The sequence below is a fragment of the Chiloscyllium punctatum genome, chromosome 42 (genome assembly GCF_047496795.1).
Source record: "Chiloscyllium punctatum isolate Juve2018m chromosome 42, sChiPun1.3, whole genome shotgun sequence".
Classification (NCBI taxonomy): domain Eukaryota; kingdom Metazoa; phylum Chordata; class Chondrichthyes; order Orectolobiformes; family Hemiscylliidae; genus Chiloscyllium; species Chiloscyllium punctatum.
Genome location: NC_092780.1, coordinates 12006675 through 12023526, shown reverse-complemented (window position 1 = coordinate 12023526; position 16852 = coordinate 12006675). Strand labels below are relative to the sequence as shown.

Below are 16852 nucleotides of genomic sequence, written 5' to 3'. Positions count from 1 at the left end.
AATTAAAAAAAGAAAAAAAAATCTAAAAACTGATCACAAAAAAAATATAAAGAAGACCTCTACTGCTGTTAGGCAGTAGTGTGGGGGAATATAGGAGAAGAAAGAAAAAACCCTATATATAACAAGAGATTTAAAGTCTCCTCAGTTTAGAAAAAAAAGAGAAAATATATAAACAAGAGATTCAGAGAGTCTCCTTATTCTTGGGACTGGCTCTGAGCTGGGAGAAAGTGAGGTCTGCGGATTCTGGAGATCAGAGTTGAGAGTGTGTTGCTGGAAAAGCACAGCAGGTCAGGCAGCATCCCAGGAGCAGGAGAATCGACGTTTCAAGCCAGAGCCCTTCATCTGAGCTGGTTGGTCAGAGCCCTTGTCCTTTGCATATGTAAATAAATGGTGACACAGTTATTGGATACTGGCCCCTGTGTAGTTATTTCACTAACCCATTGCATTACAACCTGCAGAGTGACTGACAATTTCAATCAAGCACCTTTGATATCCAGAGAAGACTCTCTGAAGGTCTCTATGTCAATCATTCAACAGACAATCCTCGCCCACCTTCAGTTCTGAAGAAGAGACATTAGTATTCCTCTCTCCACAGATGTTGCCAGATCTGTTGAGTTTCTCTGACACTGTTTTTATTTTAAATCTCCAGCATTCACAAAATTTTGCTTTTGTTCCACTGTCCCTTTATATTGAATTGAAAGGATGATACAAGATTGGATTTTGTTATCTCTCGGTTTATGTTGGTGAGCTGTTGGCGATGGCAGTGCCAATAGTGTCATGCCACTGTGGTCAAAGGCTGGAATTGTGCCACCCAAAGTGGCTCTGATGTTAACTGCAGAAAGATGCTGCTATTTTGATGCCAAAACTGTTTTGTGCTGACACAGAAATTATAGTATAATGGCACCCCTCCTAGTTTGTCACATTCAGAAACCATGTAATACAGAACATATACAGTAATTCAGGTCACCCTCGATTGTTTAACTACTCTTTATATATAGATTGTAGAAAGAAAAAGAATCACTGGGAGCTTTGATGTTATATAAATCCTTATTTTAATCTCAGAGTTAGAATCTAGAGAATGACTAGACTAGTATCTCCTTTACAAGTAAGTGTAATTAAAGTTGAGCTGTTTAAAGGTTAAGGTCTGAAAACACTTCTTTACTTTAATGGGGATAGAAAACCAGAATTCTCACCATCCAAATGCTCAAACACACCAGAACAGATTTGGGGGGTCAATTCAAAATGGAGCTTGACAGTTTTTTTTTAAATTAGTTAAGGTTATTCGTAATTTAGGGGTCAAGACAATGAGATGAAGTCAGCTGTAGGGCTTTGTTTTCTTTTTTTATATCCAGAAGTGTTCTTACACATGACTAAACAGCTTTTCTCCATCACCAAATCACCGTGACTTTATTTTTTGCTCATAACTGTTAACTGCCAACAGTAAATCACCCACACAACCATCAGAAGTGAGGCACGAGTAGGGAGAGCGGGAAACAGCCTTCCTTCTGTGAACTCCCACATTCACCTCATTTCACCTCCCACATTCTATCCTCACTGGGGAGTGTATTCAGGGTCGGCAACTGTTACCTTTGATGCTTTTTCATAACACTCCTTGTCAAACAGGATTGTCTTTAACTCAAAAATCTAGCTTGACACTGCAGGGTAATATCTGAGGGAGCACTGCACTGTCAGAGTTACTGCCTTTTGGCTGAAATGTTTAATCAGGTTTTCATAGCAGGACCTGAAAGAACCCATGAGGCTGGTTCGATGGAGAGTTATCCCTAATGGTCTGGCTAATAACTATCCCTCAATCAACATCACTGAGATCACCCACCTATTCTCACATTACAGTCTATGAGTTGTGTGAAAATTGGCTGCTATATTTCCTACATGACAGTAGTGACCATATTTCAAAACCACTTTATTTGCTGTAGCAAGGTCCTGAGGTTATTTAAATACACATACCTTCTACCTCCCATTCCTATCAGAAAATGATATTCAGCTTCTGATTGGTCATGGGTTAGGCACCTCTTAGCCATGAAACAGCTAAGATTCCTGACCACTCCAGTAACAATCCTGTTCCAATTGGGCATATCTGAGTGGCTGTTGAGAACAACATCTTCCAAGTGATGACCATCTCCAGTGAACAAGAATCTAACCATTGCCCCTTGGCATTCAGAGACATTACCATAATTGAATTCCCCACTATCAACATCCTGGGAATACCACTGACTAGCGACTGAGCTGGATTAATCATACAAACACTCTGGCTACAAGAATAGGTCAGAAGCTAGGAATTCTGCAGCGAGGAATTCATCTCCTGTTTCTTCAGTGATCGTCTCAGCATCTACAAGGCACAGGTCAGGAACGTGATTGAATAGTCTCCATTTGCCTGGATGGATGCAGCCCCAGTAAAACTCAGGAAAGTTGACATCATTCACGATAAAGAAGCCTGGTAAGCACCCTATTTACCAACGTCAACAGTCACCCACTTCACTGCTGTCACACAGTGATAACGATGCGTACCATATACAAGATCAACCACAGTAATTCACTATGACTCCTTTGACAACACCTTCAAATCTGTGAGCACTGAAGGGGTGATGGCATCAGAGGGCAGGATAATGCAATTACATGCCAGTTTCCTTCAAGCCATACATCACCTGACCTAGAACTATATTACTATTCCTTCACAGTTGCTGGGTCAAAATTCAGAATCTACTTCCTAACGTTCCCAATATCTCAAGGACTGCAGTGATTCAAGAAGGTATCTCACCACCACCTTCTCCAGGGCAGTCATGGATGGTCAATGAATACAGGCCTAGCCAAAGATACCCACTTCCATGAATGAATGTACCCCAGTGGTCGATCTGTGCTCTTAAGGCTCAAAGTGCCATGAGCAATTGCTCCTTGCCATGGTACAGCAAGCTGTGCATTCTAACTGATGTCAATGGATATTGTGCTGCCTGGGAGAATTCCAAATTATTGATGTGCTTGGCATGAATTCATTTTTAAGCTGCCAAGGAAAGTTGTACCAGAAAGATTGATATACCACACAGGGGATATCATGAGAATGCAATCACATGAAATGTGGAATATAGATCTATGCATTTACCAAAGACAGGTCAGTCCTGATGATGTGGATATACTTTGTTGAGGGGGTTTTCTCTCGTTTCTGACTCCTTCAGAGAATAATGCAATGAGGACAGAAACTGCAATGGGAACTTTTATTCCACAGTGGATTTCATTTACAGTTCCCTTGAAATGATTTTCTCCTTGTCCTTAGTATAAAGGGGGATAGCTTTCTGCCCCTTCTCCAGGGATTTGATCAGATGTCTGTCCTTGGATTGAACTTAGGACTGATTACGTATTAGCTATTTGATTGTGGAAGTCATCAATGACAAACCCAAGAATGGCTTGATGATGATTTGGAGTTCAAACCCTGCAGAAGCCTCTTACATGTCCACATCTCCCTCCCCTCCAATAATGATGGCCAAGATCTCAGCCATTGAGGCCCTAACCATCGAAACTTTCTCCCCTTAGAACCCCTACAGTCACTTGGTGGTCAAGAACTTCAATGTCACTAGGAAGAGAGATATGCTGCCAAATCTTTTTGACTTGCCCATTTCAACCCAAATGCAAGAATACCAGTTTTCAAATCTATTGCAACAATCTCTGATTTAAAGGTTTATCCTTGAACGTAAGATGGAAACCTTTAGCAACGTAGTTAAAAATCACGCAACACCAGGTTATCGTCCAACAGGTTAATTTGGAAGCACTAGCTTTCAGAGTGTTGCTCCTTCATCAGGTGCTGAAGGAGCAGCGCTCTGAAAGCTAGTGCTTCTAAATAAACTTGTTGGACTATAACCTGGTGTTGTGTAATTTTTAACTTTGTCCACCCCAGTCCAACACTGGCATCTCCAAATCATGTTTAGCAACATATCTCTTTTTGCAGCAATATTCCAATGGGAGTTCCCTAGATTTCAAATACCTCTCCTAACTGAACAGCATGCAGTCCTTGGGTGAATAATTATTTTGACTCTCCAGCAGTTTGAAGAATTTTGCTGTGGCTTTCATATTCTCAGAACAATTTAGAGCATTCAGTTTCGAACCAAAAAAAAACCCATCCACTGCCAATGGGGGCAAACGTAAAGCCTTGCATCTTCAGTAAATGACTATAGTAATGGGATATAGTTTAATTTTCAAAACTGTTTGGAACAAGCAAGCTTCTCAATTGTATTGCTAAATGTTGGCCAGTGCTCAGTGATGCAGTGTTGTATTATCATATGCCCCAAGTATTTGATAACATTTAATATTTAATATTACCCCTTGGTCTTAACATTAAAGTGTGGTGGCATGAGCTTGTTTTATCCTGCAGCATATATCTTACAGAATGTTAAGTGAAACCACTGAAGCAAAACCGTTTCCACCAAGAGTGAGGCTACAGAATTATATATGTATCTGTGTCTGTGCACAAGGTCTAGTGGCAGCTGTCTTCTATAAAGTCTGTCATCTAGAAATTATCATGGGCAGTACCTCAAAATGGATGATATCCGATTTGCTGCCTGTTATATACAGTGTCTAATATTTAGTGCCATTGACTGCACTGGAACTAAATAGCTATACATAATGACTAGCTGATCTGATGCACTCCATTTTATGCTACCTCCTCAGATTAATTTCCAGCACAAAATGTGTATCATACCGCCAAGAAATTACATATTTTGGACCACGTATACAGTATACCCTTTCCATATGAAAGGATTTAAAGCGCAGCGCAGACTATTCTGGTAAAGTGCCCGCAGATGATCATGCCTGTAGCCTCTGGCACACTAACCTTGCATGTTGCCTTCTGCTTTGCCACACTGTACCCATTTTCCTCCCTGGTACCTCCAATGATGCTGATCTGCCAGGACAACATCCACATAAATATTATAATGAGCAGAAGGATCCAGCCCCGTGATGTTAAAACTCAGGAAAGGAAACATCCGCCTGGAAAAAGAGGGGAACAAGAAAGGTCAACATTCTGCCCATTTAAAAGAGAAAAAAAATGAACGGCTTGACAAAATAATGCTCTTTCTGCCACTCAGTCTAGAATCACATTGTTGAAGGAATAGTCTTTAGTTTTAACTTTATATTTGTCACTGTGATTATCATTACCAGAGATGGACACAATTGTTAATCAGAAACCCCTAATAGTTTGATCCCCTGACCAAAGAAAGCCCCTTTACCCATATCATTGTAATTTCCTAGTTTGTCATGTACATATATTTATATATTTATGGATCTGGCTGTGTGCAGAATGACTGCAACATTTCCAACATTACAGTAATGGCTATACTGTTTTTCTTAAAACACTTCTGGATGTTCTAGCATTACTGAAATCATTTCATTGATGCAGGAAAATATTAAGAAAGTCAAGCTGTGTTTTTCCAAAAATGCTACAACCAATAATTTAATATGAAACTGAAATAGCCCGATAAGGAAAGGAATTCTATCAAAAATTAGCTGGAAAATTATGAACTGTCCTTGGATAAAATGATAACAATCGACATTTATATCACACAACCAATATAATAAGCATTCCCATAATTATCCCATAATTATCCCAGTTTAAATTAAAATTTGATAGACCTACATAAGAGGAACAGAGGGATGTTGAGGTGCTTGTCCACAGATCCTTGAAAGTGGAAGGACAGGTTAATAGGGAAGTTAAGAAGGCATATGGGACACTTGCCTTTATCAACCATGGCAGAGATTATGAGAGCAGGGAGGTTATGTTGGAATTGACTGCCACAAGGATCGGTGCTGGGTCCTCTACTTTTTGTCATTTACATAAATGATTTGGATGCGAGCATAAGAGGTACAGTTAGTAAGTTTGCAGATGACACTAAAATTGGAGGCGTAGTGGACAGCAAAGAGAGTTACCTCAGATTACAACAGGATCTTGACCAGATGGGCCAATGGGCAGAGAATTGGCAGATGGAGTTTAATTCAGATAAATATGAGGTACTGCATTTTGGGAAAGCAAATTTTAGAGGAACGTATACACTTAATGGTAAGGTCCTAGGGAGTGTTGCTGAACAAAGAGACCTTGGAGTGCAGGTTCATTGCTCCTTGAAAGTGGAGTCGCAGGTAGATAGGATAGTGAAGAAGGTGTTTGGTATGCTTTCTTTTATTGGTCAGTGTATTGAGTACAGGAATTGGGAGGTCATGTTGCGGCTGTACAGAACATTGGTTAGGCCACTGTTGGAATATTGTGTGCAGTTCTGGTCTCCTTCCTATCAGAAAGATGTTGTGAAACTTGAAAGAGTTCAGAAAAGATTTACAAGGATGTTGCCAGGGTTGGAGGATTTGAGCTATAGGGAAAGGCTGAACAGGCTGGGGCTGTTTTCCCTGGAGCGTCAGAGGCTGAGGGGTGACCTTATAGAGGTTTACAAAATTATGAGGGGCATGGATAGGGCAAAGGAACAAAGTTTTTTCCCTGGGGTCAGGGAGTCCAGAACTAGAGGGCATAGGTTTAGGGTGAGAGGGGAAAGATATAAAAAAGACCTACGGGGTAACTTTTTCACACAGAGAGTGGTGCATGTATGGAATGAGCTGCCAGAGGAAGTGGTGGAGGATGGTACAATTGCAACATTTAAGAGTTATTTGGGTGGGTATATGAATAGGAAGGGTTTGGAGGGATATGGATCGGGTGCTGGCAAGTGAAACTAGATTGGGTTGGGATATCTAGTCGGCATGGACAGATTGGACCGAAGGGTCTGTTTCCATGCTGTACATCTCTATGAGTCTATGACTTTGGTTAGGCCACAGATGGAGTGCTGTGTGCAGTTCTGGTCACTGTACCACAGGAAGGATGTGATTGCAGTGGAGAGGGTGCAGAGGAGATTCGCCAGGATGTTGCCTGGGATGGAGTGCTGTAGCTATGAAGACAGACTGGATAAGCTCAAGGTGTTTTTTTCAGAGCAGGGAAAGGCTGAGTGGGGACCTGTTAGAGGGGCATAATGTTGTGAGGGGCAGGCTGGATAGAAAGCAGCTGTTCCCCTTAGAGTGAGGATCAATAACAAGGGGTATACATTTAGGGTGAAAAGCAGGAGGTTCAGAGGGGAATTGAGAAAAATCCTTTTTAACCAGAGGGTGGTGGGCGTCTGGATTGCATTCCTGGGAGGGGAGTTGAAGTGGATAACCTCTTGGATAAGCACTTGAAGTGTCATAACATTCGAGGATATGGGCCAAGTGCTGGAAAGTGTAGATTAGGCTAGCTTTTTGTCACTTGAGACTCTTCTGTCCTGTGTGATTCTAAGATATGAAGTCAAGAGATGAGAAACGAAGGGTACTCAAAATCTGGAGAGAGTACCACATGTTGGAGTCACGTGGAACAGACATTACCCAAGATGCTATGGCTAGAAACAGATTGATAAGAATGGAATCAGGAGAGTGCAATCCCATCTACTGGTCTTCAGGTCTAAGTCAGTGAAGCAGAGGGTGCAGACAATTGAGGAGGAAAGGTTCACCTTGATCACAGTCATATGATAAGAGTTTTGGTACTGTGATAGGAGCAGAAACCTGGCTGGAGGGATTCAGATAGAACGTTCAGTGAAAGATCAGTGTTTGGGAGGCCATGACATCTTCAAAGACTTTGGAGAGGAACAGGAAGTGGAGTAGGAGTTTGGAACAATGGTGTGTACAATGTTTTTTTTGAGGGTGGTGATGGTCACGAATTTAAAAGGAGAGAGGGACAACAACCAATAGTGAGAATGTTAACAGTCTTGGCCAACAATGGGGTGTAAGGCAGGAGAGGAAGTTGCTGGGTCAATGAATTTAATGGGAATAGGAACAAGGGATCTGTAGGTGGGTGCCAATTATCAGGAGATAGTAGAAAGCATAGGGGGAGATCCATGTTAAGGACTGGGATGATCCTGGGATAGTAGATGAGAACAGCTGCCTTGGTTTTAAAAGGTTCATCAGAATCTGATTCAGCTAACATTTAGTCTTAAGAATCATAGAGATGTACAGCACGGAAACAGATCCTTCAGTCCAACCTGTCCATGCCGGCCAGATATCCCAACCCAACTTGTCAAATGACTAGCAACAGATGTCTGGAGATGTCTTGTGCCTGATTTCAGCAATTTTGAAATTGCCTTGAAACAGGCAATGTGCATTGGATATATTTTTGATAATTGGATCAATTTTCAAATAATGTAAACCTATTTTTTAAAATGATAAAATCAAGTAATCAGAGTAACAAACTGAGTGAGGAAACTGGCTAAGGTTCATTGACTTTTTCTGACTTGCTCGCTCTGGTATGTACAGGAAAGCGTAGTGGATCACATGATTGAAACATTTCAGTAAAAACCACTCGAGCGGAGAAAGAAAATACAACAGCCAAGTTCCATTACTAGTTTCCGACGAAAATGTTAATTTGAAATGAAACCGAGCCTTGCAATAATCTAAAATCTCAAACATTCAGTGGAGTGGCGGGGGAAGGTTCTATCACAATGGGATAACAATCAATTGGAGGGGCCTGTGGTAAAATGGTCACCTAATGATTCAGTAAAGCAGTTTCTTTATTTGTCACCAGCAAGTCACATGAAATTTTGAAATGCCATCAGTCCATTAGGTATGGACCATCAAAACCATCTTGAGTTGAGTACTGAATGCTAGACCCTGAATGATTACTATGACTCAGTAACACTCACATCTCTTGAATCTTGTCGGTTCCAGCTCCTCTATAGAAAATTGAGCATTATGTCTGGGGTTCTATAATTTGGGGGAAAAAAACGCTGAGGCCCTTAATTGAAGAACAGTAGGGTTTTTCTGTAAAAAGCAAAGTGCTATGGAGGCTGGGGCTAAAAAAGAATAAAAACGAAAAATGCTGGAGAGGTTCAGCAACTCTGGTACCACCTGTGGAGAGAGAAACACAGTCAATGCTTCAAGTTGAATATGACTCTTCTCAGCCTTCAAAGCGTTAACTATGTTTCTCTCTCTACAGGTGCTGCCTGATTTACTTAGTCTCTCCAGTGTTTTGTTTTCATTTCAGGGGACTTCTACCCAGTTCCCTGGCCAATATCTATCATGAACCAACATGATCCAGTCATTAATAACCACTTTGCTGTCTGTGAGAGGCAATCTCATTGAAATATGTAGAATTCTTAAGGGATTTGACGGGGTAAATGCTGAGAGGGTGTTTCTCTATCTGGGGCAGTCTGGGATAAGAGAGCATGGTCTCAGAATAATGGGGGTGACAAATTTAAAAATGAGGTAATTTCTTCTCTCGGGTTCTTTGGAACTCCTTGCCATAGAGCTGTGAGGTTAGAATGTACATTTAAGGCTGAAATAGATTCTTGATTAAGAGGAAATTCAAGGGTTACAGGGAAAACGCAGGAAAATGGACAAGTGTAGGATTAGCTGTGCTCCTATTGAATTAAGGAACAGGCTCAAGGGGCCGAAAAGCCTATTCCTGTTCTTATTTGATATAGTCTTATGGGAGTAAGCTGGACAGTCTGTGAGAGGAAGGGACAGGAAGACCATGGGATAACGAGGATTCAGATGAGATCTCTAACAGTGGATCATTTTCACTGCCGCAGGACACAAATCTTGTTGCCATTTCGGCTGCACCGGACAGTTTGAAAGAGAAATGCAAGGAGTTAAAAAGCTGCCATGAAGCTGTTCACTGGCTTGGAGCTCCACAACTGCCATAAATGCTCAGAGCTTGCAAATGCAAAATTTCAGGTGTGTGTCAAACTCCCATTGCATCACTTGCTGCTAAACACGACTTCTCAGAATGGATTTGCTTTAGTTTTCAAACAGTCAACAAATTATACATCAGACCACAGTGATGCAGAAAGATAGTGAAAGGGTAATATGACATGACTGTATATAACCATACGGATTCATCACATAAAATGAGTTCACTGATTAAAAAAAGCTTTTGGCTTTCAAATCTAAAAATCATGCAGTGAAGTCAAAGCACCTTTGGCCTTTGCTATATGCATTAGAGAACTATTTCAATTGTAACCGTGATTATTTGCTCCTGTTAGTAAAACCATATTTGGTGCTGGACCATCTAGTTTTCTGCTGTTTTTAATGTGTTGAAAAACCACTGCAGTCTCCTGAATACATTAAATGCCACTACAGATGGATAGATAATTCAAATGTTGAGATTCAATTGACCAAACTGCAATCTCAAATGCCATCTAAATATTTAAACACTGTTAATTAGAGTTAACACTTAAAACTATTGGCCTAGAAGCAAATTGTCTAACCTAGGCACCTTCACTGCCCATTGGTTTATGTCCTATCCTATCTGCTGGTTTACATCCTATCAAATTGAGATATCTGTGTCAAGCTTCCATAGCATTCATTCCCTGTACACCCCTCAGTCCATCCCCCAACTATACCTTCCCAATCAGAATGATTCCAGGAAAATGCATTTAACAGTATTCCCAGATACTTTGCAGGGAAAAACAAAATGCATTAACCTAGCAATGCACAGGAGCTCACAACATTTCAGAAATGCAATAAAAAAAATTTGGTTAACATCATCGCAGCACCAACAGAACATAAAACTTAGAACAGTATAGCACAGTACTGGCCCTCGATGTTGTGTCGAATTTTTATCTTACTCTGAGATCAAACTAATCTACATACTTTACATTTTACCATCATAAAAGTCACAATTTCTTCAAAGTAAATGGCAGTGTTCCACATTTACCAGCAGCTTATGCTGGCTCACAATTCATGGTGTCTAATTTTTTTTCTTGAATGAACCAGTTGATTTGTGCATTTTAGCAATCTATGACCGGTAATATTTATTGAAGATAGTTCTAAGACTTATGCAAAACAACAATCAATACTGTTGGCAATGGGGGAGGATCAGAAAGTCCAATCTTCAATCTCAGACACCAGAACAAAATCTTGGGTTGCCTACGCTAACACCCGCCATTCTGTTGTATCTTCTGTATAACGTACTGAAGGGGTCCTGCACCGTTGGGAGCACCATCTGTCAGGTAAGCTATTAAACTGGGACAAAATTGCTAGAAAAGCTCAGCAGGTCTGGCAGCATCTGGAGAGAAATCCTAGTTAAAATCTGTGTCAGGTGACCCTTCCTCAGAACTCAGAATGTTCTGAGGAAGGGTCACTAGACCCACAACTTTCACTTTGATTTCTCTCCACAGATGTTGCCAGACCTGCTGAGCTTTTCGAGCAATTTCTGTTTTTTTTTCTAATTTCCACCATCTGGAGTTATTTCGGTTTTTGTCTATTAAGTTGTGACCCTGCCAGCTCTCTATCGCATGGCAATATTTCAAAGATTAACAGTGACATTTTCCCTAGCCTAATATTCATCCTTCAAATCAATATCACTTAAAGGGATTACCAAGTCATTATCTTGTCACTATTTGTGGGATCTTGCTGGACACAAATTATCTGCTACATTTCTCAAAAATAGGGCAATGATTATATTTCAGAATGATTGCCAGAGGAGCATTTTTGGTTGTCCTGAACTTATGAAAGGTACTATGTAAATGCAAGTTCCTTGTTTAACAACAGTATGACTGTATGACTGATAATATATTGCTGAATACATTGCAAAAATACTAGTGCCAAAGAAGGTTCTCCTTGCTACAACATATGCATGTAAAATATCTTGTGTCTTCTGAACTCAGAACAATATTATTGCATTAAATATGTTGGAACCATTTCTCTTCTCTTTTTGTGCACCTTTCTTTCCTGAAATTAGGCAGACAATTAATCTGTTGATTGTCTCATGACAACAATGTATAACCAAATTGGAATATACTGAAACACAGAACTCTGAAACTCTGTGTCTCCATTCACTGGTGCTGCAACAATATCAAAGCCATTATAGCACCATACTTTTGGTAAAACATCCCTAATGTGAGTCACAGGAACCTTATCAAATTTCAAATAGAGGGGACATTAGAAAAGGTGGCCGAACATTAGGTCAAAGGGTTTAAGGAATGTGAAGGAGGGAGAAGTGGAGAGGTTTGGAATGAGAATTCCAAAACCAAGTCAGCTGAAGACACAGTTCCAGTGATGGAGTGAGCTGATGGAAATATGCATGAGGATAGCATTTGAGGAAAGCATCCTTCGGGAATTACAGACTTTGAGGGGAAAGAGGAAAGAGGCTGCAGTGAGATTTGAAGGTGAGGATAAGAATTTAAATTACATGTAATTACATGTAATAATTTGACATGAGGCCAAATTGGGAGAAGATTGCATTCATTCTTCATTCACTAAAAATGAAGATTCTTTGCCCTGATGAATATCTTTGCTTTACACAAACTCTTGTTCATGCCTGCTCTACTTGGTGAAAGAGAAAGTAAATTGAAGTTGTTGTAACAGAACTGTATTCAATCCAATTAGATTAGATTACTTCCAGTGTGGAAACAGGCCCTTCGGCCCAACAAGTCCACACCGACCCACCGAAACGTAACCCATCCATTCACCCCTTTATCTAACACTACGGGCAATTTAGCATGGCCAATTCACCTGACCTGCACACCTTTGGACTGTGGGAGGAAACTGGAGCACAGGGAGAATGTGCAAACTCCACACAGTCAGTCGCCTGAGTTGGGAATTGAACCTGGGTCTCTGGCGCTGTGAGGCAGCAGTGCTAACCACTGTGCCACCGTGCCGCCCAAGTTCTTGTAAATTTTTTAACTTGCATTGATAAGAATGTTAATCAGGCACTGTGGATGCACAGGATTGCAACTTATATTCATCTAGAAAAACACATTTAAATTGGTGTAAAGGAGGAGATGAAATTATTTTATTGGTGCGAGCATTATGACTAATTTGCAACATATAAATACGAACCTGGCTGGAAATGAGACTGTGAAAGTTAAATGTTAGGTATCCCTGCATTGTTCAGGTCGGGGTTGCAGTGTACACATAGAACATAAGCTGCTGAATATGTAAATTATATATTTAAGAACAAGCTGTCTAAAACTAATGTCATTGAGTTTAAATTGGCTTCCAGCTAATCGCTGATGAGAGCATATTTATGCTTTGGGACTAGACAAACAAGATCAATGATTACTTGCAGCTCTGTGAATGTAAATTTCAAAGACTTTTGGATGTTTCTTGTAAATTTATCTCCTAGTGAGAAACAGAGGTACACAGGCCTGGAAGTCAAAAGTTCAATTCTCAGTTTGTGCTGATTTAACTGATTTAACCTCTGAATGTTATAAAATGACCCAAGTATTTATAAATTAAAATCTTTCAGGCAAAAATTGACAAAGCCAAAGAAAGGGACAATAAGAGATGAATGAAAGGTTAGCCAAAGAAAGACTAAACATTACAGTTTAATAATCTACTAAATCTATTTTCAATTTAAATACTAGGAATGACTATTGAATCAAAAGTGAAATTGCAGAACTGTACTCTGTTGATAAAGAATATAGGCGCATTACTGGCTACATAGATTCATGAACCTAACACTTGCCATACATTTTACTTCCCAAATGCAATTTGTTTCACCTCACTAAACTGCAGGTAATTCAACATTTTGTTTTTACAATACTATATTTGAAATAATTGAACTTTTAACTAATCATAGTGATTACTTGCTATTATTAAAAGTGATAAAACCTGCAATTATTGTAAAGGCTAAAGTTTAGATGGATTAATGATATGGAATATGTCAGGATTATTTCATTATTTTGGTATACAGGGTGCATTGATGTTTAAGATTTCCCCAGAAACTGAATTTACTTAACTCAGTGCAAGTGAGCACTGTTGCAATTGCTTCAATTCACTATCTATCAGGATTGTCAGTGCTGAATTCGCTTCCCATGTACCTTATTTTCTTTCTATGTAAATGACCCTTGTGTATTTTTGTGAGGCAGTTTACATTTCTCTATATTAAATTGAATCTACTATAATTCCCATAACTCTCTAGTACATTCAAATCTTACCACACATCCTATCAATATTTCAGCTGAACAACTTTATTAACTATGTATCATCTGAATGTCTATCCCCTGTAATTGTGACTTCTTGCTCCAGATCATTTAGGAAGATATTAAGCAAAAGAGGTCACAAAACAGTTATCCCTGTTGGCACCAAAATAATAATAAGAATCATCAATTATTAGACCATAACACCACAAGAATTAGGAACAAAATAAGCCATTTAATTACTCAAGCCTACTCAGCTATTCAATAGGATCATGGCTGATCTAACAATCCTCACTTCCACTTTCCTGCTCTTTCCCCACAACTCTTGATTTCTCTATTGATCAAGAATCTATCTCAGCCTTAAATATACACAAGGACTCTGTGGCAAGGAAATCCAAAGATTCATCTTTGATCATTTGAGAGAAGACATTCCTCCTTATCGCAGTTTTAAATTGTCCGTTCTTTATTCTGAGACTATGCCTTCTGGTTCTAGACTCTCCGGTGAGGGTTAACATCCTCTCAGCATTTATCCTGTCAAGCCCCTGAGGAATCCTGATGTTTTAATGGTTCAAATACAGAACAACTGGTTAACCTTTCCCATATCAAATTAGAATCTGCAGAACTATCTTTGCATACTTTTTTTTGCATGTGAAGTAAATCTGAAAGTGGTATCGCATTGATTGGGGGTTGGATTATCGGACAGTCATTCCATTAATCTCAAGAGTGAAACTTGAGTTTATACGATTACTCTTGTGTCTCGAATACTTGTAAAAGTTTAATTTTATTGCAAATTGTGTAATATCGAAATTGAAATGCTTTGTAATGTATTTTTACAAATGTATGAATAATGTAACTTTTTGGAAAAATATACAAGAAAGTCTGAAACTGTAATGATATAAATGAAATTCTTGTACAACAACCGTCCATTCAGGCATTGTATGAGGTGAAGGAACAACAGTAACATGCATTTGTACAATTATGTAGTAAACCAATATAAGAACCATTATAAAAGATTTGATTACTTAGCTAAAGGGATATTATGACAGGAAACCAAAGCTTGATTAAATGGTTGGTTTAAACAGCATCATAAAGGTAAGGAGAGATGTAGAGAGGTGGAGTGGTTATGAGTAGGAATTCCAGAGTTTAGGATCTAGTCAGGTAAAGGCATGATCGAAAGTTGTGAAGCAATTCAAATCAGGACGTGCCAAGAGATCAGAATCGAGGAAATACAAGAAATTTAATCAGGCTGACACAAATTATAGAGATAGGGACTGGTAGGTTCATGGAAGGATTTTCAAACATCCGTGATAATCTTGAACAACTATAGACTAATGTTACACATTTTTTTCAGAATCCAATGGTTTTGTTAGTTAGGTCTGGTATTAGAAATCTGTGCCCCTGAAATTACTATTTGTGAAATTTGCATTTCACCATTTGTGTAATGTTCTTTTGTTTGCTATTTTAAGAATGACAAAGTGAATTAATAACTTTACTGATGTAATTAAGTGTTTTCTGCAGCAATTTAAAACAATATTTAATGTGCCTATTGCTTTAGCAAGACAATTTTTTTTGCATTGTAACCCCTTCCTATTTTTAAGTTATTTTTGCAGAATATGCAAGTTGTTGTTCAGTCTCTTATCTGCTTATAGGACTTGTTCTGATGTGGTAAATTTGCTGATGTCTGCAGTTTTAAAAAGTGCTGTGTGTAAATACAGGTGTAAAGGGATAAGAGGTCTTGAGGTTGAATGACCTGATTAATATGATTAGTACAGTACTGCAGTATGGTATTGGTCCGTCCTCTCCTCTTCCAACATCACTACCCTCAATTTCTCCCCTTTCTATTTGTTAGTGGATATCCAGTGAAGGCTAAATAAATCTAGTGCCTATCCAGTCTTAATTTCACATCATGTTTGGGATGGATAGTAGTATGGGCTCTGGAGAGTACTCAATATGGAAACTCTGGCACACTTTTAACCTCCTTAGGCCTAGGTCAAAGCCCAGATAAAGCTTTTGACATTTGCCTGCAATTAATGAACTCAATCCAGACTGGGATTGAAGTTGGGTCTTTCTTCCGTCTCTATCACCCTGGATGGCACACTTGCCATTCAATCCATTTGGGAGCATTGTAGTTTTCAGCAATTCAAGGGCTGTTACCTTACTGCAGCTATGTCATTTAGAATTATGGTGGCCACTTGACTCAGTTGGCTTGATTGAAAGTTTGAAGGGGACAGTAAGCCTCAGGGTGCTACTATTGGCTTTAATGCCCTTAAAACTGGACTAGACAGTAAAACCTTTACCGGGTTTTATTGGTTTTGTTGTACTTACAAACATACAAATGAGGAGCAGGAGTAGGCCATTTGGTCCCTGGAGCTCACTTTGCAATTTATTAAGATCATGTCTGATCTGATTGTAACCTCAAATCTGCATTTCCGTCTGCACTGATAATCTTTCAGACCTTGCTTACCAAAAATGTACTCCTTTCTGCCTTAGAAATATTCAAGGATTGTTTTTGCTGCAATTTCAGGAAGAGAGTTACAAAGACACCAAGACCTTTGTAAGAAAGCTTCTTGTCTCTTCTGTTTTATTTTTTAAACTGCAGTCCCAATTTCTACTTTCTCCCATCTACCCAGTCAAGTCAGGATCTTATATGCTTTGATCAGGTCTCCTCTTACTCTTCTAAGATCCAGTGGATATAAACTATAAACAGCAGATTAAAACAATCTAAACTTTCCTCATTGGACAACTCACCTATTCTGGATATTAGATTGGCAAATTTTCTCTGAAATGCTTCCAATGCATTTACATCCTTCCTTTAGTAAGGTGACCAGTACTGTACACAGTACTCCAGATGTAGTCTTATCAATACCCTGAATAACTGAAAAGTTGCCTCACTACTTTTGCATCCAATTCCTCTCACGATAAGTGAT

General features: G+C 39.3%; 1 protein-coding gene across 1 annotated transcript in view; it reads right to left on the bottom strand.

The window, feature by feature from the left end:
- tbx21 (T-box transcription factor 21) overlaps nt 1-16852 on the bottom strand; it is a 41145-nt gene that overhangs the window by 14331 nt on the left and 9962 nt on the right. Inside the window, exon 2 of the mRNA XM_072561400.1 lies at nt 4838-4992. Coding sequence (XP_072417501.1) covers nt 4838-4992 — 155 coding nt within the window. The remainder of the gene's footprint in view (nt 1-4837; nt 4993-16852) is intronic.